General features: G+C 41.5%; 1 protein-coding gene across 1 annotated transcript in view; it reads right to left on the reverse strand.

Annotated features, from left to right (window-relative positions):
- Foxo (forkhead box, sub-group O) overlaps positions 1-25,622 on the reverse strand; it is a 119,634-nt gene extending 94,012 nt beyond the window's left edge. Inside the window, exon 1 of the mRNA XM_076392137.1 lies at positions 25,170-25,622. Within this exon, the coding sequence (XP_076248252.1) occupies positions 25,170-25,616 (447 nt within the window). The 5' untranslated portion in view covers positions 25,617-25,622. The remainder of the gene's footprint in view (positions 1-25,169) is intronic.
- Positions 25,623-27,939: the final 2,317 nt, after the last annotated feature.

Genomic DNA, 27,939 nt, shown 5'->3' on the forward strand with positions numbered 1-27,939 from the left:
AAGCGACGCAATGTATGCATCGAGAAACGCAATTCGTTAGCTCTTTGCGTAGAACTTCACAAACATATTTTCAAATTCTCTTGCGACTGTAGGACAGATAAACACATATTTACAGTTATAAATTGATAACGAGACAGATTTACATCATTCAATAAAATACTCAAAATTTAGTATGCATTTTAACGCATACTGCAAGTGGCATTTTTATTTTTGGCTAGAATTTCGAACATGCAAAGTTGACATAGTACCTATATAATTGGAAAATTGTGTTATGGCTGACTTTAACGACTTCAATCTACTTATATTCTACACATTAAAGAACTATTTATTAATTCACGCGATTCTCAAATTCCTTAATTTGAAGTTAAGACCGACAGAAGCGAAAAGTTAAAGTTGAACTGAAGTTAAACTAAGATGGAAGAATTTTACCAATTACTCTGAATGAAACTATGATATCAGGGAGATGTTCGAGAGAAAGTTCGGTGACATTTAACCGAGATTGAATAAATTTGGGGCTGCCTAGAGTGGGATGTATTGTTCAATTTTGAACCGGCAGAGAAGCAAAACAGTATGTAGGATATGCATGCTGTACGTTACACATGTCGCAAGAAAACAGAGTCATTGGCGTGACATATGAGACAGTATCGAGACGGGAGTTCCTAATAGAAATATAGCGCAGTTCTTTTAGATACACCACTTTCCTTCAAACGATACTATTCCAATATGTTTCTGCCTGACAAACATGAACATATCAGACACGCTCCCGCTGTCTCTCGCTGCATAATATTTCAGTGTAATTATGTATTCAAAGCAGAAAATCATGTACAGTAAAAATGACCAAAAAAATAAAAAATCTTATTCATAAAGATTTCTAAAGGATTCACCGATAAAAAGAATAAAAATTCTAAATATTTCTCACTCATAGGGTGTCACCTATATCACCTACGCTCGAATCGTCGCGTCGCCTAAAAACCGAGCGACCTGATTAATGAGCCTACCACCAGCGTATCTTCTACAAAAATATCAAAGGAGGTTCACACGCAGAGGTAGTCACTAGGAAACACACGAGGTTACCGCACGCGTGTTTCGTTCATCCACATTTACACGACCTATTGACAACGCATTAAAACGTTGACAGTCGTTCGTTGCGTAACGGAATGATAGTCTGATCGTGTAGCTTCGGGAATCACCGAGGCCTGAATGAAGATGCTACGCCATTCCGTATTCCTATTTTACACAACTAGATTGTCGACTTATAACCTTTGCGTACAACATGTGGAAACGTTCCAGTGAAGTGAATAACGCATTATTATCGAAGCTGCTATAAAATCCATGATATAATATCTAATTTTTTCTTTTGATCTTTGTGGAGTTACGATGTTCCCCAAAATAAATTAGTCACGCCAAGGCATGTAAAATGTCATTATACCTGTATTTATAAATAAACATTGACGTTGGTTATTCCTTTTCATCAGCACTCTATGTTTTATATCCCTGAAATACCACAATGAAACCTTCTGCTGAAACTACGCATTCATCGGAGCCAAGTCTCGTTAGGGAGTGACAGTGGGAGCAATTACGGTACCGATATACCCGAGCAATTTCCTTGGCCACGCGACTGCGCGTAAAGTAGCACCATAAATTGCAAACCGCTTGTACCGCTTTACTCTGGCCGACGAAAGTTTGCTAATTTGCCAGAGCCGCGTCTTCATGGCAAGCTCCATTCGCGACATAACGTAATGCACGAAAGCACACTCGACCTTACCGACCCCTCCCTCTCCACGGGAGCGCATAAAATGCCGCTCGATGGGCTCGTCATTTATTTTTGGAACACGCCCGACCTCTCTCGGACTCGATCCCCTTACTTTTCTGTACTCGCATCGTCGAAAATAGCTTGGCGCAAGGTGGGTACCGCGAAAAAGGAATGGAATCAGAAGCGAGCCCCCGCACCATCACCTCGGGCCATCTTCCACGCACTTTTGGCCTCTTTTATGGCCATGGGACACGCTTTCGCGCGTACACGGGACACGCGGAACCGTTTCTCGAACGACCTGTGCACCATTTCGTGAAGATTCATGTGCTACGATTTCGCACCTTGGGTGCCCATCCATTTCTACAATTTTTCAAATATTCAAATTTTCAAATATTCAAATATTCAAATTTTCAAATATTCAAATATTTTGTATATCCAATAAAAGTTTATTTCAAAATAAATAAGAATATCCAGTTCCAATACTGAATGAATGAAGCACCATTATATCCGTTTGTAACCTCTCAACGTAACGACAATTATGCAATTTTCACGAACAATTGCAATAATTTCGCGATGAATTATTTAATGTCGTTTGCAACCTGAACATCATTCGAGCAAAATCTTCTTCCGTTATCCATGCACGCTCGGTGTTAAAGACAAAAAGTTCTCGCAACAAGAATATGCCAGGGTGACGATGCACATTTCGCGATTACGATAACTTTGCATGCAACGGTGAACAGTATAAAATGCAGACAATACTCAGGAGTAATTAAAGTGTCGTCGTTTTTTGAACGTGTCGTCGGAAGAGTCAATACCGAATATCAAACCCATGAAAGTAGAAATGGATTACGTTGTACATATGAGTTCTCTGTCTAGTGACGATCCCATTCCCCTTAGACTACTTAATTCAGATTTTCTATTTTGTGCATCTAAAAACAATTAAGAGAAAATTACCTAGAGGAATTATTCTATCACTCAGGCAACCTTTGCCTTAACCTTCATTATATTTCAGGAGTAAATAAGGGACAAGTAGAAGTGGCCGATATATGATCCGACATAGATCAACGAGTTACACAATAAACGAGTTGCCCATGAACTTCCAAATTGGATCACAAATATTAATCACTATCCTTAGCTAAAACAATGTAATAAATCGTACCTCTCTAGCATTTACTTTGTCTGAATTCTCCATTAGACAGCAATAGCGAGATAAACGTTTTCATGAATAAACCGAGATGAATTATATCGTTAAAATTTAATGTTATACTATATTCTGTCGCTTGAATGCCAGGTATGTCTTATGCAACAAATATCGGCTTTTCATGAAGAAGGATCTTACTACTTTTTCACAGGTTGAACGACGACTGTGTATGCCTATGCTCACCAATGGGAGAACATCTTTAACTATAATCAATATAATGGATCCACACTCCGCAATGATTATGCAATCTTGGTTGCCAAGGTACCTATGATAATACTCTGAATCGTGACAAATGCTGTATAATTAGTGACATTAAAATTGAAGTCTTTTATAAGATATTAAAGTTGGAAGATCATCTTTCGTCGACTTCTCCCTATCAATATTATACTGGTCTAAAATTGTTCGACTAATTTCGACGCGGTTAGGGGAAAACATCCCTAAATAGTTACCCCTCGTTCCGCTGAACGGAGTCATCTGTGTTTATGCAATTACACGTATCGATGTATTGATATAAATATGAAAACATTGCGAGGGTGACCGAAACGCTACAACTTGTTTACGGAATGAAATTACGTGAATGCCCATTCATTGATCGACAATATTATTGCGCTCATATAAGCACACTCGACTCTCATGTTACGAAATAAATTACGTTCACCCCGCTGTATATGGAGTATGGTTATTTCCAAACTGGTTACAACAAAACTCTCGTACAAAATGGAAAAAAGAGACAGAAGGAGAAGCAGACGGTTTGATCTGCTGCCCCACGCTTTATTTACAACAATTTTAGGCGCGCTGCTTTTGCGTTTTAAACGACCCATGAACTTTTTAAATGACGCCTTTAATGCCGATCACTAAAATTTTCCATACAAAATTGCGCAAGCTAATCGAATACTTCCCAAGCGTTTCAGAATCGTTTCTTCGATCGACCCCTCACAGAAAAATTCTATCTGACGCGAGGATCACGAGAAGTCTGTAGTAGGGGAAACTTTCACAACATGACGTCTGTTCGAACAACCACGCGACGCTTAATTATCACGCAGTGCGTGTCACCGCGATAGTCAGAGGTTTCTCTTTCGTTCTGTCGCGAGCATCGATGATAAACCAGAGAACCGCAGACGATCCACCGATCGTCCATGGTTTGATGAGAGCTAGTTACGCCCCTTCGTCTTGAAATTTCGTGATCGCGAATACAATCGTTGCGCAAACCGATAAAGCGATAATTCGCAATTACGTATGCACGATCTGCAGTCCGCGAAGGAGAATTGCTATACCACTCACGGATCATAGGTTATCCTTATAACTCAGCTCTAAGACGCAATAGAGGCCGGTCTGCGTTTATCAGGCAATATTCAAACGGGCTGCGTAGACTTGGAATGCTTTGCTACTGTCGCCGCGAGAAAGGACAGGAAAAATGTTTCTACGATCGTCCAGCTTGGACTGTTCCCGCAATTCTAGTGGCTGTTTCAAATTCTTTCATTTCGATTCAACTGGTTCCAAGAAAGTCGTGCTAATAATATAACACTTTCTATCATTAGATTAGGTTATTTCTATGAAAATGGGAAAGTAATACGACGTGACATATTTAGGAATTTTCTAGATTGGAAGGGCTATTGTATTCTGACAGGGTTAAGGGAAATCTCATTCTTTGTCTTTCATGCTTTAAATTTTGAGAATTTAATTGCATAAAAAACTATTCCACGAAAGCTAAAAAATTCCACATTTTGAGCCCCCATATTTGTGCACTAAATAAAACAGCTGAGATTTATGTCGGCCACTAATGTCAACTTACTACGCACCGATATTCAATTCATGAACCCGTTGCTTTCGATTATGCACACAAGGAAACAATCTGAGACGCCAATCAGGCGACCAAACAAGTTCTTCAATCAATTCGTAGTAAATACCGATTCTACGCACTAGATCTAACTAATCGTTTGCTATGAAAAAAGGCAAATATTAATACTGACACGATATGCGAGAAACCCAGTAGTTATCATTAAAAATGTGTGTATAACGTGTATTGGACTCTTACTCCAAAAGGGAAAAGACTCAGGAGACTTGATTTTCGGATTATGAAGTAATTTAATATGAAATAGACATAGTTTGTTAATTATACGTTTCTAAGTTGTGTCACTTTTGCAGGCTTCCCCAAGCGTTGCTTAGCCCCGTGCAAAGGGGCTGGGAGTGAACCCATTTTGCAAACTCTCACATTTTCAGATTTTCAACTTTTCAAACTTCCAACGATCTAATTTTGAAATTCTAAAATTCTCAAACGTTCCAATATTCAAACTCTCAAATGAAACGATCAAATTTACTCCCTACCGTCTGAATTCACTTGAGAATCTCTCAAAAAATGCATCCCTCGGCTTCGCCAGGAACGCACTGAAACCGAGGAGCATTCTCTGCTCCAAGCCTAGCCGAACAGCGTTCCTGACGCCGTTCTTGAGTCCCCCGATTCGATTACAATGATCAGGCGCGGGTGATGCCTGATCGAAGGTGGATCGCGAGCGAGGTCGCTGGGAAGCGCGCGTTTTTCCGAGCAGCGTCTTTACGTAACAGTCTCGAAGGCGAGTATCACGGCGAGTATCGGACCCCGCCTATCTGCATCTGCATCCGTGCGCTGTTAAAAAGTACAGAACGATTACGCAAGCTGGCGACCATACGGTACGGCGCTTTTACGAGCGGAGCTAAGTTTAGAGCGCCACGATATGCCCGCGCCGCCACCGCCGCCGCCACCGCCGCCGCCGCCACCTTCTTCCCGCGCTCCCGACACTTGTTGGATAACGAAACCACAAGAGCTGCGCGCGGCCGCGCAAGCACGAGCAGACCCGAGCCGCGCCGAGCAGGAACGACTCTGCTCTGGCGCGACAGTGGAGGATACGAAAAGACCGCGAAAGCTGTGGCGCGTTTCAGACAGGGGAGTCCCACGCGGAGCGCGCGCCTTCAGACTTTCGAAAACATCGTAGATCAAAGCTGTCCAGGTCTTAGGTAAACACCAGACAGGATTCGATAGTGTTAATGGTTTGGTAGATGAGTTTAAGCGCTGGAGCTGAGGTGATCTAGAGCTGGATGCTGAGGTAAGGGACTGTGGATTCTGAAATGACGTAGAAGTGTGATTCCAGGGATCGGTTATGGAGTCTGACGTGAAACTAGGTTTCCAGGAGGCAGATGTGGATTTTTAAATGACGTGAACTACGTTTCTGGTAAATAGTTAGGGACTTCGAGATGACGTAGTAGCACGTCAGTGGTTGCTGGTATGTGGAAACGCTCTCTGAGCGTCTATATTAGTTCTTTGAATTAGGATAGTTCTCGGTTAAGAGGTAATTAATAATTTTGTGCTTTAGTAAGTGAAATGAATCTTTGTAATTCTTTAGCTACGATAGATTCAACCTTTTTCTAGTTCCAGATTTTCGATTTTCAAAGGCCACAATTTTGTTAATGTATCATACTAATTTCGATATGTAGATTTTTAATATATCCAACGCGGATGAAAGCGACAGAGTTGACGAGATAAGCTTTGTGTAAAATTTAAATACGAATAAAATTCTACGGGCAGTTTCTTTGGTATTTCCACTCGCATTTCGGTTTACAAAATCCTAGTGTAGGTGAATGTTTCTGCGCATTTCGTATATTCAGAAGCAAGCGTACGTATCTCATTTTCCGCGTAAAACAAAGCAATTCCTCCCAAAAGCGCCAAACTCTAATTAGGATAAAAATCATCCGACATGGAAAGTTGGTCATATTTGTGGAAAACTCAGTTGCGCTGTAATCAATACTACCAACGAAGGCAAACCGTAGCCGTAATTTTAACATAGGAAACTGTGAAACAGCCTACAGAACGTTGCGTTCCGTAACTTCACCTTTGCACAATACAAGTGCCTCAAACTTTACTGTAACGAACGTTTAAATTTATACCTACTACAATAAAAAATGTTATATCATTAAAAATGTGAGTGTTAGACTCTTAAAACCAGACTAATTACAGATTGGATTACAAAACTGTAATTGAGTGCATCACTGAGCACCAGTTGTGGAAAATTAACTGAAAATATTCATTACGAACGAACGACTCTTACGTAAGAGGTTAAAAGATAAGACAGTGACCTGATAAAATTTTCAAGAATTTTAAATTTGAAGTTCATAATGTCTTTCGATTATCTCCACTTTCAGAAATGATTAGTCTCTGATCTTACACAAGGACTTTACACAGCGAATGCAGATATACTATTCCTATATTTCTTCGCTGTAAGGCATAGACACAGAAAGATCAGTAGAATAAGCCCAGAGTCAGACATTAAGAAGTCAGTAGAATAATCCCAGAGAACATGTACTAAAAAGTCAGTAGAATAAGTCCCGAGTCAGACACTGGGCAGACACTAGAATAAGCCCTGAGTCAGACACATAAAAATCAGTAGAATAAACCTCAAGCCAGACACATACAAATCAATAGAATAACCCTCGACTCAGACACCTTTCATACGACTTTCAGACGTCTCTGTAACAATTACTAACTCCAGAACGAAACTCGAAATCCAATTTGACTATCCTAGAAAAAGCCAAAACCCAAGACATAAGAGTTCCAATCCATCTGCTCCAAATTCGTCTGAATCTCAGACAGTTCCTTAGACCGCGCTCGCGGAAGCAGTAATAAAATTACTCAAGGCAGATTAGTTAAACAACACATGTTTGGATAACATCCAACCGTTTGCGAGAGTGTACAGGAGTGTTGTCTTCGGGTTCGAGCGATCTCCGTCAGGCCGTGGTTGACTTTGACCCCAAGCAGGCGAACGTGAACGAGACGGAGGCGCGATTAGTGACGACAAATAGTATCGGTGGGTGCGTGCGCGAGGCGCGCGGGCGAGCGAGCGCGCGCACGGAAATACACACGGCAGCGAAGGCTCGCGTCGGTGTGTGTAATTGCGACGTGAGTAGAGGCTCGGTCGTGCCCCTCTCGTCGCACGCGACGATTGGTCCACTCTACTACTAGCACTCGGAGGCATACTACGCACAAGAGGAGAACAGAAGCGATGGTACAGTCTTGACAAACAATCTGAGTCTTGGCACCGACCGATACGTGCCTCCGTCGAGATTGTGATCGTAGAATCGAGCCAATTATAGACCCGCCTTCTGCCCCTTCGACGCCCAGCAAGATAAACAATGCCGCGACGACGACTCCTTGGAAAACCGCGGAACAGAGATTAACAGAGGACTCAAAAATGATCGAGCCTCTTCGATAGTGATAAGCCTGCCACCAATATGGAGGAACTTCGCTGATGTTTGTTACCGGAAGCTTATCGGGGAGACAAAGGTGAAAAGATGATTAGAGGAGTTGCTCTGAGGCGAGACTTCTGGGGGAAGAGACTTGACGAGGTGAAGTTTCCAGATGTCCAGGTGAATTTTTAGGATTTAGGTCTGAGGGGCTACTGGAGAGATGAGGAGCGGTGAGGAGCTCTGTTTTCGCGGTCCATTTGATCACTACTGTGAAGAGTTCGCTGAGAACTACTGGCAAGTAGTGTTTTTACTACGTTTACACTGCACCGAGGGTAACACTGATTTACGTAGCCTAGATAAGTGTTTAGTTACTCATTATTACACCCCTCTGACACGGTTATCGGGTTTCGTGACCGTGGCTTGGGAAAATAGCGAAACGTTAATGACAATTATCAGATACTGGCAAACTGGAATGTTCGAAGATTTATCAAATAGCTGGTCTATGCTTCCTTACATTTATCTACAGTGATTAGTCGTAGGACAAGAAAAGAAGATATAGTACTAGTAGATACAGGTACGTTTTCAATCAAAAAAAATCTCTAAGATGGAAACGAGAAAAAAAAAGTAGAAAAAAGGAAAAAAGAGAAAGAGAGGAGGATTCATATAGCTGGTCAATATTCGAAAGAGAACCACAAGCCTAAAATGGTTGAGAAACCCTGAAGAAAATCTAAGAAGTCAACAAGACCTATCGATAAAAATTCTATCAATTACCACCGCGTCTAGAATTCCACTAATCGTCCCGCGAAGATAGTGGAAGTGTACTGATCGAGCACAGTAAACAATCTCTAGTGATAGAATCGATGTTGTCAAAGCAACTATAAATTATATCTTCTACGACGCACGAGATCGCGGTACGATAAGAACGCGGTTGCAGATGCTGAAATATCAAGGCGCAACTATATTTGCACAGTTGTCATCGTGTAACATGCAAAATAACGCGGGCCAACTCTCGTCAGGGGCGTGTCAGGTGCATTTCTTGGAAATCCTCGACATCCCCCCACTTTCTTCCGTGAAAGGAACCCGTGAATACCATCGTTAATAAGCATGAAAGCGTGAACGATAATACGCTCATAAAATCCGTTTGTTAATCAGTGGTATACACGTATGTATTCCTGTTTCGCGAGACGAGGCACCGCGCACTTGAGCTAACATTGCCCAAGGGGAGGAGGGGAGCGTTTTAGACCAAGTTCAGGGAGATAAGAGACGAATATTGGACCTGTTGTACTCTTTTTATTCAAACGAAAAGGCTTCACGAATCTTTCACTTGCTCCGATAACGATATTCAGAAGCTTTTTGCACAATATTGCCTCGATATAAGCTTCCTGCTATGTAAGATGTTCGACAATGGGTATCAGAAATTTTAGAAGATAATTCTACGTGTCAAAATAGGGTGAAAGTGTTAACTAAAGTGTCTGACTTGGGACTTATTCTACTGCCAGTGTGCAACAACCAAGTGAGGCAGAGCAGTCAGTAGAATAAGTCCTAAGTCAGACGCTATTTCATGTGCATTTTAGGTGTTTTTTCAAAGGCTACAAAGGCATCGAAAGCCCTGTATTTGGTACAGTAGGAATTTATTTAGAGTGAGAGTTTTGTTTTCGTGCACTGTCACTTAGACGTTTGATGAGAGCAAAGTGGGCTACTACAAGCCTGAGCTGACCTTACAAACATATCATTCACTATAAACTCGTTAGTGAGCCGTGAGAGTCTGCATCGAGGAAGCAGTGTATATGGAGAGTTATGGTGGACAATTAGACGTAGAATGAATGAAATGAAAAAGAATATACAGGATATCTCAGCAATTCTCCACAATCTACTTACAATATTATAAAAAATATCTATTTTAACGTATCCTCTTCTATATAAAATACTAAATCTAACCTACATATAATTTAAATTATGTATATTTCGCAGGTAGCTATGAAGATGTTAGAACTCAGAAAAATGTAAAATGTGTTCCACATAAGTAAAATATATATTTCCTGCTAGGATAAGCCATAACGAGAATCAGTTCACGTTTCCGTGTAAACTCAATATTATAAGGTGGATTGTACGTATTAAAGCACATTTAGGTTTTATGCTCACGCCTCTTAGAACACGCAAAACGTCTCGTAGAAACGCTCATCGGGTTTATATATCATTTACGTGTAATTCTAGTAGACGTCTAATCCTGCACAGTCTCATTCTACTACGTATGCTGCTCAGCGTAATATTACGTGGTCTGCTAAAAAAATTCTCGATCCTATAAACACTTTATTCCTTTCACAGCTTCGCCTGAAACGACCCATTATTTTACTCATAATTTCCCAATCTTTGATCGACAGTGATGACACAGATTCCTCAGGACTTATTCATGCCCATATGTATCATAATTTATTCACTAGAATTGCGTAATGAAATTCACCAGAAATTGTTTACTTTGGAGACATCCATGTTGGAAAAATTTGTTCAGATAAATATCAATCTTCTGCGATTAGTCTTGGAGGAAATGTAGGCGAACACCTTGAAAACCTTTCAGCAGACATCGAACGCAAGCATCGATTGGAATCATCCGAAAAAAGCGAAGGTTCCTATGATAACCTTGTGGAGATAAGCTTATTACCACATTTCAAGTATTAGTCATATGTTTCTTGTTATTTTTAGCTCTCCACATTAAAAATTCAATTTTTAATCATGTTAGGAGTTCTGAAGAATCTCTTTCATTCACTAAGAAGCTAGTCTTACAAATTGAAGAACAGTACAAGTCCAAGATTAGTCATTTTTAAAAACCCTAAAACTACATAACATCTGGACCCCAGAGCCAAAGTGTATTAAGTCACACAGAGAACAAGTGGACCTTCTGACACAGCGCTATACCTTGGGCTCAAATATCCCAGTACACACCTAAAGACCACCTCTGATCCCTGAAACTGTTAAACACCAGACGCCAGAATTCTATACGAGACACTGAAACCAAAAACAGGCGATCTAAAATACAGACTTTCTTTACAATAAATTACCAAATTGCTACTAACTCAATTTCTGAAGAAATGTGTCTTACTCCACTGCGCAACCTTACATGAATTTTGGATCCTTTCCCCCACTTGATGACTCCCTCGAAAAGTCCGCGCCTTCGGTGCATCCAGCAAAAGTTAGCGAAGTTTTTCATCGCGTGTCAAGTAGGTTCAAGACCGTGCTCCTCTGCGTGTCGTTGCGTCACGTTTCAATGATCCGCGACACGGTAGTATGCGTCTGGCGGCGTGCGTACACGCGCATGTCGGCCAACACACGGGCCCGCTGAATATTTTATACGGGACACTGTATAACTTCGAGGAGAAAAAGGAGAAATGACGTTCTCCAGCGCGGGAGATAGGAAGACAGAAGAGCCGACAGAGTCGGGGAGGAACGAGGAGGGACAGTGAGGAGGCCTGAGAGCGTAGGGACAGGGGGCCGATTCGAGCGTCAACGTGGAAGCGAGATCGAGAGGGACAGAGAGGCTCGGCTGTGGCAGAGAAGGGCGGCTAAATAGCACGCGAGGTCAGTGCCTCGAATCGGAGATCGGGCCCAATCAGTTTCAGCCAGATAAAACTCGTGTCGTAGTTTCCAGCGAGGTCTCTTTTAATGAACAGCCTCGTTCCAAACGAATTTTCGTCTTCGCCGAACTAATGATCCCAGGAGGAACGAGACGTCCCTGGAGACCTGTGGCATCTTTGATATCTCCGTGACACGTTTACAGCACGGGGAATTATAATGTCTCGTTTACGTCGGTAAATCTTTTTCGGTGCTCGCGCAGCGGCGTGGCCGACATTAATAGTTTTGCTAATGCGTCGCTTCTCTTCCGCATTTTCGTTTCGGCTGGGTTAGACACTTTGTAATTTAGGGAGGATAAAGATCGTGAATCTTGAGAGTGCACTATGCGAGGCACCCCGTGGTTCTTAAAGATCGGGATATTAATTACAGGATTACGAGATGGGGTGTGGTGGGTGGACAGCTAAGGAGTGATTCAATTAAAGTGGATGTAATTAATGGTACAGGGACACGTGATCGGGATCGTACTTAACTGTCGATGCGATAGAACTCTGAGAATCTTTGACAATCGATTTTTTAAGGAATGAAATTCGGATATTTTAGAAGAATTATCAGAAGTGTCAACTTACGTAAAGGAAGACCTTCAATTTTATTTAAAAGAAGATGGAATTACACCTTGCAAATGCATTATTGCACATCTAGAAGAAGTACTGGAACCTTTTTCTCCACCTTTTTTTACCCCATTTGCGTCACTCAATATGCACATTATAGAGCATACACAATCGATAAATAACAAACTATGTAAATGGATACCTTACACAATCCTCACGAAATTTTCCTGAAACCTTCAAAATTCCGACTTTCCTCTACAAAGGTATGAGACAAATGAATTTCATATTTCGAAGAGGCAGCAGCACGCAACAGATGTCTGCTGCACTGAGCAAGGACAAGAGACACGTCTTACGCAAGCTACAATAGTACATACTCCACACGTGCGTATGTACATTTCGAATTAAACAGCGTCGATTTGCATGATATCATAAAAACGCTTCCGCGTTTCCCGAGGAGTGCACTTTTTTACCCGATTGTTCCTCGGTCCATTAACAAATCTTGCTAATGACTCTTTGAACACACTGCGCATTGTGACTATGTTATCGCGATGAAAAACTCGGCGCAATCCTATTTGCACTGAAATTTTTCATACATTATATTTCTGTTAACTTTGGACCGAAAAGTTGTCGATCTTTGAGAGGCTGCCATTTTGAGAAAAAAAATCATACGGAAGTGAGCCTGGACTCATTTTAAAGGACAAAGCCTCTACTTTCTCATCCCTGAGTTAAATTTTTCCGAAAAAAATTTTCTACTTGCCTGTGGACTGAGAAAAAGAAGGTAGTTTTTCCTCGAAAATTCTTCAAATTCAGCTGGCTCTCCAGAACTGAATGAATATTTTTCAGTACTCACTTTGCAGGAAATCTCAAGTCTGAAGCCTCCCCTTTCGAATGAGACCTTAGCGAGCTACCTACGATTTTTTTTCGCTGAGTTATCGCGCTCTGAGTGAAAAGTGGCATTTTGACATCAAGATGACTCGATGATCCAGGGACCCAAAACGTTTCCTATATTTGAGCTGCTGTAACTTTGCGAAAAAAAATCATACGGAAGTGAGCCTGGACTCATTTTAAAGGGCAAAGCCTCTACTTTCTCACCCCTGAATTGAATCTTTCTGAAAAAAATGTTCTGCTCAGTAGCAACCTGAGAAATAGGAAGTAGTTTCCCCTAAATCTTTTCGAAATTCAGACAACTGCCCGAAAGTTGATAAATTTTTTTTCGGACTTCTTTTGCAGTAGATTTCAAGGCTGAACCCTCTCCTTTCTAACGAGACTTAAAAAACTGATCTGCGATTTTTCTTCGCCGATTTATCCAACTTTTCATTCAAAAGGCGACTTCAGCATCGAAATGCCAAAATAATCGAGAAGTAAAAACTGAAGAAAAGGTCTATTGGCAAACCTGTGCATCGAAATCGTTTAAATTCGCCACTCTGCGCAGTTCTCTGCACGTTACGCGCGCAACCCAATGCAACTCGCGGAGCTCGACCGCGCACCTACAGCTGGCGCGAGCGCGTGTCTGCCCGCGAAGCGCAACATACGTAACGAATGTGCAATACTCATTAGGAGAGTCAAGGGTATGTTACGTGTGGAGTGCGGTTACGTTCCGAGTCTGACGTTACGTCGCTGAATGTGCATCCATCGACGCGCATGCAACTGCCTCACGCTCGACGTCGGGAACGTGCAAGCGCCACCGAAACGCGATACCGACTTCGGTTGAAAGGGAAAACGTTCTTTGCCTCTGTCCTCTTTTTTTCCCGAACATTGCTCGATTTCCATCGCGGCACGCGCTGCGCTCAACTCTGCTCGGCCGATGCAAGAACGCCTATTGCGAAGGCATTGCATCCAGGGTAATTATATCGAGGCGGTACATATACAGGGTAATTGTCCTTATTTCGGTGCAATGGTTTCTGAAGAAAGAAGTTTTACTAAAACCATAATACTGGCTTCTAAACTTAAATAAAAATGACGATTCCTCAGGTTGTGTATCAAAGTTCCTTTTTTTTAATAATTTTTTGTAATTAGGAGGAACATAATTAGGTACGAGCACAGAAATATGGATAAGTAGGATGGTACAAGTAATAATAGCAATTTTCATGTTAGAAACTGTATTAAATTTTGTGGCTACTGCTACAGCAAGAAATCAATATTTAATTATCCTAAAATTTCGATTATCCAATAACCGCTGTTCAATCACAGTTCAAATAATCGGAATTCGGAATTTTATATCAACAGAACGTCAACGTAAATACTCCGACTCGTGTTATATGTAAAATAACGGACATTTTCAATCGCGTTTAATACTTTTACCATATCGCGAGAATCTTTTACATACGTTGCATATCAAATGACGTAAACGCCTCTGACGGGTTTCTTGATTACTACATAGGATATTTTAATTACCACCTACCCACATGTCACCGAGTCCTTCGTTTCGAGACTTCGAATCCATGATTTACTAACGATTCCCTGGCTACGGTTGCATCGAGGAAGTGATATTATAATCTGCGCAGTGAGAAGTATCAATAAACGATGTAGGATACGGCGTTCCAATGGAGAACTAAAACGGTTACATATTCAAATAGTTTTTGTGTTAGTGGAATAAATAAGTATTCAAATTAGCTGACATAGTTGACAGAGTCGCCATGAATAGTACCTTTATATTCCTACTTCTTAATACAAAAATTCAAACTTTCTTAAAATGACTGGGTCATGAAAATCTCTCGAAATTTGTATCCAGGAAATGAAAGAGACACTATTTCTATTGAAACGTCTACCTGATATTAAATTATGAAATAGAATTGTATTCTGAAAGAAATTATTGATTAGAAGATGGGACTAAATTTTCCAACGATTCTACAATCTTATTCCAAGCTAATGTAAGATTGAAGTGTCTCTATACATTATTGAAACTTGTTTCCTCTACTATCAAACTTCAATTTCCTCCTACTGTCCCAAAACACGAAATAACTTGTGACCTACTAACGCTCTACTAGCTTTAAAGATACAAGGGAGCACAGTATTTTAAAAATATTAAGAACGTTCAGATATCATAACTCAAAAAATTAAAAAAAGAGAAAAATTAGTGTCGAATCTACTACTGACAGTATCACCAGTGGAGTGAGAGCTTTTATGCATTTTATACTAAAATGAAATTCCCTAGATGGAACGCTGCAAGTGGCTCTGCAACGTCCACAAACGCATATGCTCTGCCTTTCTTTTTATTCCCTCGTCACCATTACGATGTATGCGCTTCCCTTATCACGGCTCTCAAGAACAGTATTCGGAATTAATTACACGCCACGCGACCGAAACTCAGTGAACGTGAAAAGCGGTTCTGCGAACGGGAGCGCGCGCCTACAAAACGATAATTGCGCTTATTTGAGGGTGACATGACTCGCGGAAGGAATTCAAATAACAAGAAACCTGTCGCGCAAGGCGCCTTCGAGAGTCGGCGAGAAAACAGCTCGGGGGGAGAAATTCTTACGAGAGAAAGGTGAACTGCCGTTGTAGCAGCGGATCGGGCGAGGCTATAAAGCGCAGCCGGCATGATTCTGTCGCAATTTACGGCGTGGAAATCGCAGCCTTGCTCCAGGCAAGGTAAATAGAGTGTTGACCACCGCGGCTGCCGAGACCCGACAGCTGACAGAACGCATTTCAGAAACGGAACCAGAGTACGGGACCACGTCTACGATTTCCATCGAATTCCTCGCGATGCTTCCTCTATTTCGACGCGCGCCATGGCGGGGATGTCCCACGATTCGCGAGGCGTTGAGAAACCGCCACTTTTTGGGAGCTCTGTACAATTTATTGCCTCTAAATATAAAACGGACGACCTACTATCGCCACGTTTTCTCGAGGATCTACAGGGTTTCGATATAGACTCGCTGCTCGGAGGCAACTGATCCTCATGGTATCGTACTCGGATTTTGTCAAGAATTCATTCAAATAAAAGAGACTCTAAGCGTAAGAATTAAAGGTCTGAGGAACTAGCGATTCCCTGATATTTGTCTGCAAATAAGCCCGTTTTTGATAGAAAAAAAAGAAGCAATTGTTTTTTAAATTCCACTTGCAGCTTTTTTTATCTGCATTCTACAATTATTCTAATTGTACGTGAAATCCATGCAAATGAAACTCTTCCACTTAATATAATTTTAAATTCTACGGAATGTAACAACGAGATTATAACGAGGGAACGATGTACATCCCCGAGCTTAGTGATTTTCTAAAGCTTCTCAGGCTGCTAAGCTATAATGATCTGCTTTCAGAGGGAGTTTAGGGAGTCTGACACAAGACAGTCCGATTCCACTTCGTCGGACTATTTTAGCGGACGGAAGAACGAGTTTCATGGAAACGTGTCGGGCACTGGCGGTCCATAGCCTCTTCGATTAGCGATCGATGCAGGTGAAGAAACAAAACGACGAAAAAATCCAGAGGAAGCTTCTTTTACCGGTCCTGATCGTGGTGGGCCCAAAGTAGGCGGAGGGAGAGATGACCTCAAGATGATGATATCGGCAACGTGGTCATCGCAGGGTCGTACAACGGAGGCGGGAGAGAGAGGAGAGACAGGAGAGACAGGAGAGAGCAAGAGATCCAAGGAGAGGAGAGGAAAAGAGATCGAGGAGGGAGACGCGGCAACGACGCCAGTGTTGCCTCGTGCAAAAATAACGTGGAAAGCCTGCTTTAAACTCTCCCGACCGCGCTCTCTCGAAATATACGCAGCGTGCACGTGATGCTTCCACCAAATCATTTTTAAATCTCATTGAACAGCAGACGGCTCGGAAAATTCGCATTAATTACGACACGGCTCGCTAATGAACACTGCGACCGTCTAAATGGTGAACGAGTCGAGTGACCGAGGGATTCGATTGTGAATTGTGTTTCGGGTAGACCGTAAATGGGCACTGGCGATCTTCACTTTTTTATCGTGCTTTCTGTATTTAGGGGAAACTATAAGTGGTTGACAGTGATTTTTGGGAGTTTTTCGTAGCTGCAGGTCTCTGTTGTCTGTTTGTTCAACCGCGTGGGACAATCTATGAGCTTTCAGATAGTATCTATGTTGACTTCAACCAAAATATAATTAATGTGTGTCATACTTTCTTCTCGTGTTACTGTCATGGATCTTCTGCCTTCAATCTCCTGATTAATTTCTAAAACCCTACTGATTTTTTAAATTTCACTATACACCCGCAAATTAATCCTGCACACATTTCATTTTCCAGGAATAGAAATCACTGTTTGAAAATCATATGTTAGAATCGAACTTCGATCATCGCATTACCATTTGAGCATACGTGAATTGACAATATTATTGAGTATCCCTCGTGTGTGCGCTTAAATAAGCGTAAAAAGTTATTTCATATTGACACTTGTACTAAGGAGAAACCAAGGAAACTGATCACAAACAAAAGAAACTATGAAAAATATAAATCCATGGTCGTTCGGAAAGATCATGGCTGAGACTGAATCTCTATCAGTTAGGATGCTAATCAACCTAATCCGTAACAAGACCTATTGTTCGATGTTCATTAAATATTCAGTTTGCCAGCTGTGGAGCTTGCCCTGCGAAAGATGATGTACCAAACTCTTTATGTGTCAAGTATTTCATATTAAATATTGTTACAGAGTAATAATGCAAGAAAGTGATGAAGAATCGTCCTCCAAAAAATGAAGGATTCAAGATTCCCTGGAAATTCTCCACAAATACCCTCAAACTCCCCAGAAATTCCTAGAAGTTCCCAGAAGCTCCCAAGATTTATTCAAAAATTCTACAGAAATCCTCCAAAATTTTTCAAGATTTTAGTTTCCCTTCGAAAGCCATAGATCCTAAAGAAACAAAATTCTACGGTGCAAAAATAGTATAGTCAGAGATTCCAAAGATTCTCAAATGGAGTATAGGCCCAATTTTCCATCATTAGAGTTTAGCCACTCAATCAACGTGAAGAAGAATCGAGTTCATAGCTTTATAACGACTGCCACAAAGTTCTAGTGCAAGTATCTACTACAAGCCGATGGATAAATGTTACCTTAAGGAATTTCACGATCCTAAAGGCATGTACGTGTTCAGATTCCATGGTTTTGAGAGATTGGGCTGTGCCAGACACCAGTATTGCTTAAGGGCTTTTCACGTTCCAATGGATCTAGAAGACCTTTCCCCGAATCTCTGTGCCAGCAATAGACGAAGGGCAGAGCAGGCTTCATAGACAATCGCGGCTGCTTTTGAGACCCAAGGTTAAATTCTTAATTAATATTTCCCAATAGGTCAGGAGGGCTTATACGAGCAAGGATCTATCCTTGAAATAGTTCCTAATTTTTTTTTTAAACGATAGCCTCGAAAGGAAGAATAAAATAAAATTGGAACTACATTAGGGGCACCTAAAACCTCTACATATTAAATTCCTAAATTAAAATCTAATCGCTTTGTTACGATACACCTAGAATGTCATCGTTAATGACTCAAAAGTCGATTCCACATTAAATTCTCATAAAATAAAATTTGAGACCATAAGAATGCCAATGTTTAACCTCTTTAGTAACGAACTCACTGAAACTGGAAGAAGAAATTGAATTTTTTAAATAAAAAGATAACATTTAGGTGCAGATTTGGAATGTAATCAAGTAATTAGAGGAACAGGCCACTTGAAATCCGAATAACGGCCAGACAAAGTCTCAATTACTATCGAATGTTCCACCTCCCGATGGAACAGAGTCCGTACACGTATTAATATGGAAATGAGAAAGCAGCGACATGACATTGTAGCAACTACAGCACCGGTAATGATAGGGTAATGAGCTTAAACACCTGTACTTCGCGCAGAGCCAGACTAGAAACAGGAGACGAGTTTATGGTCGAGTAACAATGCCTATGTTTGATACACAGAGTGCTCGAGTGCGTCATAAACTACGCGTAAAAATGCACTTGCGTATATACAGATGCGGATATCTATCCCAATGCAACACTGAATCATAAATGAACATGGGGGTTTCAAAAACTGATAGAAACCAGGACAAGGGAGTCCCCACTTCCTCGTATTCTGATGAATAAAAAATCAAACATAAGATAGATTAGGGCTATTCCTTCGAACAAGTGCTTCACCAGCCACCGATGACCTGTAACATTTATCAGAAGTGGGGCTCTCACAGAATGACAGATTCAAACTAAATGAGAGACAATATAAAATAGAATCGAGATAGAAAAAAATGAAAATTATTAAAAGTATCTCAACTCCAACTGGAGTTGAGTATTCTGTGCTTCAAATTAAATTTTTTCTCCAGTTTTTGGACATTTCTAAAAAGCCTGTCCTAGATTATGTCAACCTATTGATCAAAGACTACTTCTTTAAAAAAAAGGACTTAAAAAAGATAAGGAATAAAAAAAAGTGTGTTTGAAAAAGAAAGGGACCATGGAAATTTGATTGAAGCTTGGCGAAGGGGTTAAACGCTGAAAGGCTCAGTCTCAATCTTAGAACCGTGGCCGGCGGTGCACAATAGTTATGCACGTCGCAGATAATGCCGACTATTCTCGTTTATTTATACGCTCACGCATACGTGGGCACCCATGCGTAGAAAACACACACCGGAGATGCAGATATCTGTACAGACACCACGTGATTGCATGCCGTTTCGCGCCTTGCATCTGAAGTTCGCAGCTGCACTAAACGGATTTTTCCCTGCAAGACTCCCTTATTGTTGCACTCTGAACCTCTAACAGAGTCTTACTCTCGTCTCTGACACTCTCTCGGATTATTTACAGACAGCTCAACTCATGTGGAAAACCAAAAGCAAACTTTGGAGCATGGAAAATTGAATCAAAGAATTTTCAAGAAGTTTCTCATTCTATTCTTAGTTACAATGGCTCTGTGATTGATGGAAATTCATTGCATAACTTTACGAGAGTGCTTGAACTAATTACCAGGTTTCACGTATGCAATTATTGAAAATTCTCTGAGACTGAGGAACACAGATTCTCTGAAATCCTCGAATACTGCATAGTAATACTTTTTTCTTGAACTCTCTGATCTCTTTCATTATTGAAAACTCTGAAAACTCTATGTATATTTACCGAATGCTTTTTATTTTAAATAATACAATAAATATTGAAAATATATCTAGTGACCTTTCCAAATATTGCTTTCCGTAAATATTATTTAATATAAAACAAAAAGAAGTAAACAGAACGTACGCGATAAAATAAATAGATGTTAATATTTTTATTTACTATTTTAAATACTATCTTATCTTACAAATCCCACCCGTTTTGCAATCTAACCGTGGTAGTTTATGGTTTTAAGATTTTTTACGACTGTGTTTAAGTCATCTCTAGTAATTGTACAATTTCTACGTGTTTTATCCGCAAATTGCTTAGTAGAATCTTATATGAACCACTTCACGAATCGTTTACCTTGGCATCTTACATGCAATCAGTTAAGGTGCTCGAAAGAGTGTAACACGTACATGATCTGCACACTTTGTTTTAATTTACATATGTATGATTCATGTTAATATATTGTAAAACAACCCTGTATTATTCTCTTAGTTTGATTTCTGTATACAGTATCATCGGTTCAACAATTTTAAATGAGATAAGGGCGATAAAACAAGACAGACGTGACGTAAGCAGACATTACATTCCAAGGAAAATCATACTCGCGATTACAATAAAAAGTGTAATATAGAATGAAAGAATTGGAGCGTGAGCGTGAGTTCTGACAACTGCTACAATTTTTTAGCTGCCTGCGTTTGTCAAGGAAAATTACGAACATATTAATTTTCAATGGAAGAGTGAACTAGTTCCTTAATGAACGAATTTCTTTCCATACTTTCAGTAGAAAATAAAACCTTTTCACGCAAAATTAAAGGTTTAAGATATTGTATTCCGGCTTTCCCATTCTCAGTGGTATATCAAATATTTTTCTTACAGGTAGATATTTTTTCCTAATAAATCAATCATTTTTGACAAACGAGGATGCGCGAAATGTTAAGTCAAAGATAATTTGGACAACAAGTCCCCAAACAATGTTATCGCTTAGTAGAATCTACAGATTTGAAGAAGTTAAATATGCCCAGTCAGTTGCAACAGTCTAATATTCTAACAGTCGCAATTATTATATTAATAATCCCTAGTAGTAACTAATTATCTCAAAAACAGACATCCTCAACAAGTAGAAAGAAGAAAACTTCGCTATAATAAAAAAAATTGCCCTGAAAAATCACTTGAAATGCTCCATTCACCATACTGTATCTACCACAAATAATGAGACAAACTATGTCCCCACAAAAGACAGCAGAATTACCCGATCAGGTACAAAATCGTATCGAGCAAACGGTGCGCCATTCGCCTCGAAAACAGACATTATCCCCCTAGCATATTTTCGTGTCTCTGGTTCCTGAAATCGGCCCAATCACGCGTAAACGCAACGCACTGTTTACCTGCGCACACGTTCCCATTTCCCTCGATTTGAAAACAGCTCGCAAAAGTGTCCGACGCGAGGGAAAAGTACCAGGCGGCGGGAAAAGTTAACCTCGCCAACTGTTAAACCGCGTGAATCGATAACAGCAGGCTTTTTTTAAATTCTGATGAAGAAGAAGAACCGAGAGAAGGCGAGAGACGAGGATGCACAGTTAGAGCTAGAAATCGGCCGACGACTACGCCAATGCGAAAAAGGAGCGCACAGCTCTTCTATCGAGATTTCGCCAACGTTTTTTATATTCATTATTCCCGGTGAATTTGAACGCGAATTTCGATTCAAAACGCCGCGAGAAAGCGAACACGTGAAATTGGCAACTCCGAAGGCCGCCTTTTCCTCGCCGACGTCCAACGTTCGCAGACTTTTTTATATCGGACGTCTGCATAATATTGTAATGAAAAGAGAAGAGGCCAAGAAAACGCGAAAAAAAGAGGGAAGTATGTGAAAAATAAAAGGTCTGGACGTTAAGTGTGAGAACCTGTTCCTTTACTCTATCGCTACTTTTTTACATGCCGCGAATATTCCCTATTCGTTGTATTTCACGCCGAATAATCAAAAACGACTCGCTGGCGCCTTTCTCCCTCCCACTTCCTTTCCCATCTTCTGGCTCACTGTCTCTCGTTCGCGAACTCGCGACGTTTTAGCGATGACGAGGGAGACACGAGTTGTCGAAGCGCGTTAGGAGACGGCGAGCAAAAATACTCAAATCTGAGGAGAAATTTCTATCTAAGGAAGAGAATTAGAAATTTCTTGAAGGTATTCCAAGCGGGAGTCTAGACTAATTGCTTGCAATTAGTAGAAATTCAAGAATAGAGGGAGCAATCGGCTGCATTCTTTTTCGTTAAGAAATCGTGGCTTTGAGTGACGATAACTTCGCGAAAAATCATCCTTAAATCAAAATCTTTTTTTTAAATTAAAGCTTGAAGTCTTAGCTGTAGAATACTGTACTGAGATTTTAAGTTTAATGCATTTCTACTATTGTAACTCTTTAAATCTGAGGGCATGATTGTCATATTGAAAATTGCAAAGTTTGGCAAAATGTATAGAGTTCCTAAAATTTTTTTCGAGGATTTCGTTTACAGGAGCTTAAAATTCGCACCTTCCCCAATAATTTAAAAAAAAGATCAAGTCTCTGCGATTTTTTTTCGCAAAGTTACAGTATTTCAAAGTAACCCCTGCATTTTGACAGCAGAACCGATACTGCAAATATATGGCGAAAATGCACGGGGTATTTTAAAGTGCTGTAACTTCGCGAAAAAAAATCGCATCGAGCTCATCTTTTTTTTAAATTCAAGGGAAAGGTTCAAGCAATATGCTACTGGACACCGTATCTGCGGAAAAAATTTTGATAAGTCGGGGCATTCCACCAAACTTGACAATTTTCTATATGGCAAATTGCAAAGTTCGACAGAATGCATAGTTTTGCTACAATTTTTGGGGGGAATATAATTCACAGTGGCATAAAGTTCCAATCTTCCTTTTTAATTTAAAAAAAAGACGAAGTCGCTCCGATTTTTTTTCGCAAAGTTACAGCACTTTGAGTTAACTCTTGCACTTTTGCCATTTACTAACCCTACCTGATGTGCTGTAAAAATGCAGGGGTTGATTCAAAGTGCTGTAACTTTGCGAAAAAAAATCGCAGCAACGCGATCTTTGTTTTAAATTAAAGAGGAAGGTTGGAACTTTATGCTCCTGCAAACCTCATTCCCGAAAAAAATTCTACGGAGTTCCTGCATCCCATCAAACATTTCAGTTTTTAATATGACAAAATTTTTCTGTGTCCCAATTTTGTCATGCTAACCTGAATTTTAGACCGATTACTCGTAAAAGATTAGGGAACAGGCTTCAGCTAAACTCCTACATACTTTGCATTTCATTTTTCCAAGCTTTTCAAGACAATTAACTCTAGCATTGTAGACCAAGCACTCGTTTTTATTCGAGCTATTTTTTCCGTCCTTTGTAGTTCTTTGAGCAATGAATACTTTGAGTTTTTTCTATAGCAGAGCAAATTTTTAGGGTTCAAAGGGTAATTGCATAGTCTTTGTAATTCCTTTTATAGAACATTGTCGAGCTTTAGGTAGCTACAGAAAGTTTCTGAACATAATTGATGGTCAAGATTTTTGAAAGTCTGATTTCCTATTGTCGTGGACGGTATTGTGGAATTTATACAGGAAATATTTACTTAGTAATTCTTTGGTCAAAATATCAGCATTCAAAATTCCAGCTGGTATTAATGTCAATGATGCAATTAGTAAACCTTTCTCCTTACGTTACTGTTATCTCTATATTATTCTACTTTCACACATACGTATGTACGATTATAGTATATGCATACATACATATGTGTGCACAGACTGTAGTGTTAATAAATTACAGAAGCAAATTTTTAAATTTATTTCAGCAACCATACATAACAGTAATTTTACAAGGTTTTAGGAAAAAGATCCAAATATATTAATTTGTAAATATATGCAAATTGTGCAAAGGTGAGTTTTATTTATATAGGACCTTCCACATACCATTGATATAAATAATTTGAAGTAAAAAGATACTTTTCCATATTTTGACAGGTACCTAATAAAAATTCATGCAATATTCTCCAGCATTAAATCATTTCTTTCCACTAAATATAATAACCAATTCGCTTAAATAACACACGTATGAGCAACGTTACCAAAATCGCTGAATACTATAAAAAATGCAGTAACAAAGAAAAATCAATTCAGTCGTTGAATTTTGATAAACGATCGCGGAACATTTGCATCAGGGCGCCCCCTGTTGATTGCACCGATTTTCTGGAATTAAAGAGCAGCCGATTGCAAAATAAGATAACGTCAGATGAAACGACGTTTTCTGTGAAATTCCACAACCTCGAACGCGTATTCACTTAAACGAATTATTTCACTCTCCTCTATCGTATTAGTCGCAGGGACTCTACGCGACACCGAGACCAGAATACAAAAGCAAGAAAAAAGGCGCGGTCTCATATACGAAACAATACGCTAATCGTGAATGGAATTCGACAAAGTAGTTTCTCAAACGCCCTCTAACGTAAACATTTCAGAGGCATCAGATACCTATGACGCAGATCGAACAACTCTAAAACCTCTCGAAAATGCGAAAAGATAGTTGTCAAGCGTGGACAGCCACGAAGAAGTCAGAATATTACGAAAGTAACGAAAACGACGAAAGAACGCGGCATTGGATAGCTCCGAATTTCTGTTATCCCACGACAGGAGCGACTCATATGCCCATAACCTCCAAAGCCACGAAAACACGAAAGACACACCTCCTGCCCGCGAAAAGGCATCACTCCGCTCCCCCATATCAAGCAAATAGCAAAGAAAGACGAAAAAGAGTAAACTCACCTTCCATCCAGCGCTGCTGTTGCTCTCCCCTTTCTCCCTGAAGTAAGGAATATTCTGCATCATCCATTCATAGATCTGCGAGAGGGTCAGGCGCTCGTCGGGCGCGCTGGTGATCGCCTGAGTGATCAGATCAGCGTAACTGTGGTTCCCCCAGGCGTTTCGTCTGGACGAATTCTTCTTGACCGGAAGCAGGCCGGTACCCTGGCCAGCAAGAGAGCCGTGCTGCGAGGCCGCAGCACTCTCGACGCCCTCGACGCCCTCCTTGCTGGCCGAGACACTCGGCACCACGTTCCCCTCGATGTACTCCTCGGGTCTTGGCAGCGGCCACGTGTGCGACCGTGCCCTCGTCTGTGGCTCGAACCCGCTCTCAAGGTCGTACGGTACCCCTTGCTGCGGTTGCAGCCCAGCCTTCGAACCCGACGTGGAAACCGACACCGAGTCCATCATGCCACCTTCCTCCGTGTACTCCACTTTGACCGCAGGCACCTCGCGAGGTGCTCCACCGATGCGCGGGTCTAGCGAGAAATCACGAGGGATCGCTGGCGGCAGTCGATACCGCTGCCGACACTGTCACTCGGTATGGTTAATGGGAGCACTGGATGGGTTATCGATGCGTTAGAGACGCGAGACCGAGAATTCGAAGCGTAGGGTGTCAGGACGCGCAACTCGTGGCCCGAGCGCGCTCGAAGCACGTATCACACGCGAGAAGGTCGCTCGCAGAGACGGAGAATCGCGGAGGGAAACGTATCGCGGATTAGCCGAATCGAACTCTCCCGCAACTGGCGGCGGACCGACCGAGAATACACTGTACGTTGCTGCTGCGTGAGCGAGCGAAAGAGAAAGAGAGCGCGCAGGGAGCGAGAGAGAGACGGAGGCGGGAGAGGGGGCAGACCACGTGGTCAAACTCTCTGTTTACAAGCCGCGCCGTCGGTCACGTGGCCATGTTTTGATAGAGAACTTGGCCCACTGCGAGGAGAGGATCCTCGACTACGGTGCGCTTCTGCGAGAGACGGAGCGTCGGGGTGCCGCGTCGAGTCGGCCGCAGACGTCGGTGGAATCGCGACGATCGAAGGGATTTTCGATGATCCAGCGGCCGTGGGACCGTTTCCCTTCCTACTTCTCATCGATCTATCGATAGTCCTCTCCTCCTGGCGTCTTCCAGGGTTCCTCTCGAGTGCTCTCTACTCTTAAGTAGATCCAGACGATCCAGACACCATCCACAGGCTCAGAGTTTCGGTCCTCGGGACTCTTCCCGACCTTCCTCCGTCGACTGTGCTCGTCGCCACAGGACTCTCTGCCTTCGACGATCTACCTCTGCCGCGTCAGACACGCGCACTCGTAATCAGCACGGCGATCAAACCACTTTCCTACCACATGGAACTTGCCGGCAAGGCAGCGCGGCGAATACTGACGAATTCTTTTGGCCGACGGCCGGAACTGACCGAGCGGAGCCGAAGTTGCGAGAAGTGAATTCGTGGCGCCTGCCTCCGCGCGCGCGAGAGAGCGACGAGGACGAAATCACGAGCGTCGGAGCGCGTGGGTACGAGGAGGATCGCGGAGGAGCGTGCGAGAGAGACTGGCCGATCTCTCGGCGGAGGGAACGGGAGGGAGATCGCGAGCATAGCGAACGAGCGATCTGGTGGGTGGTTCGACGACGGGGTGGGGGTAGCGACCAAGGTGGGAGCCGTCGGCGGAGTTCGAGCGAAGGGGAAGAACGCGGTATGCGAGCTGGCTAGGCAAAGAGGCAGCGGAACGAGAGAGGGAGAATGAGGCAATGGTCCGGAATGAGGTGGCCGAAGGGAAGAGGGAGAGGGATGAGCTGATCGAGGGAGGGAATCAGAGATGGCAGCGTGGTCGTTTAGATCGCGAAGGGCGGGCGGGAAAAGGGGTACGTTATATCTCCAGGGCCAGAGACTGTTCTTGCGATGGCGGAGAGGGGGAATTCGCACGCGGTTACCTACCCCCGCTGATGGGCGTTCAATTCTCTGCTCTCTTATTTCGCCAATTTCACAATTTTCTTATGGTCAAGTACGCGTTTATGCATACGTCATGGGACCGAATGAAACGGATTACGGATAGAACTATTTCAAGAATGAAATTATAGAGCATAGACGAAAGAGGTTGTTCAATAGATTAATTTGGAAGATTTGAAATCTAGAAAATTTGTATTTTAAGTGGCTATTCAAATATCTGAGACATGTGAAAATTCGAAAAATATCAAACTTTGAAAGCTCTAGTATTAGAGAAATGGTATATACTGGAGTGTCTGAAGGACCTCGCCTTACGCTAAAGAATAAAGAAACTTTGCAAATGTACGTATTATTGCATTATTTTTTAACATTTTTAACATTTCTCCTTACAAACAATCTTCGCTCCTTCCTCAATATCTCCTCTACATTTTTTCCCATAATTTCCATTGTTCGTGATAAAGTTATTAATAACTTTACCTATTGATTTTTTTTTATTTTCTAGACTTGACAAGTCTTTTTTTCTTCGAAGCATTACTTCGATGCTGCAACACTCTTCCAACTTTTTCATTTTTGGCATTTCTTAAAGCCTTCGATATTTTACACAAATCCAATTTATGTTTGATTTGCATAGTACGAGAAAAGTAATCAAAATTTGCATCATAATTTAAATATTTTTAATGTTATCCCTAGCTACAGTATTCCTTTTACATTGTACAGAATTTCATGGCAACCCTTAGAAAATTACTGCGTCATACGCTCGACCTTTTATTGTTTTGCAAATTTTGACGTCACTATCGAGG

This window comes from Calliopsis andreniformis, chromosome 2 (assembly GCF_051401765.1).
Source record: "Calliopsis andreniformis isolate RMS-2024a chromosome 2, iyCalAndr_principal, whole genome shotgun sequence".
Classification (NCBI taxonomy): Eukaryota; Metazoa; Arthropoda; class Insecta; order Hymenoptera; family Andrenidae; genus Calliopsis; species Calliopsis andreniformis.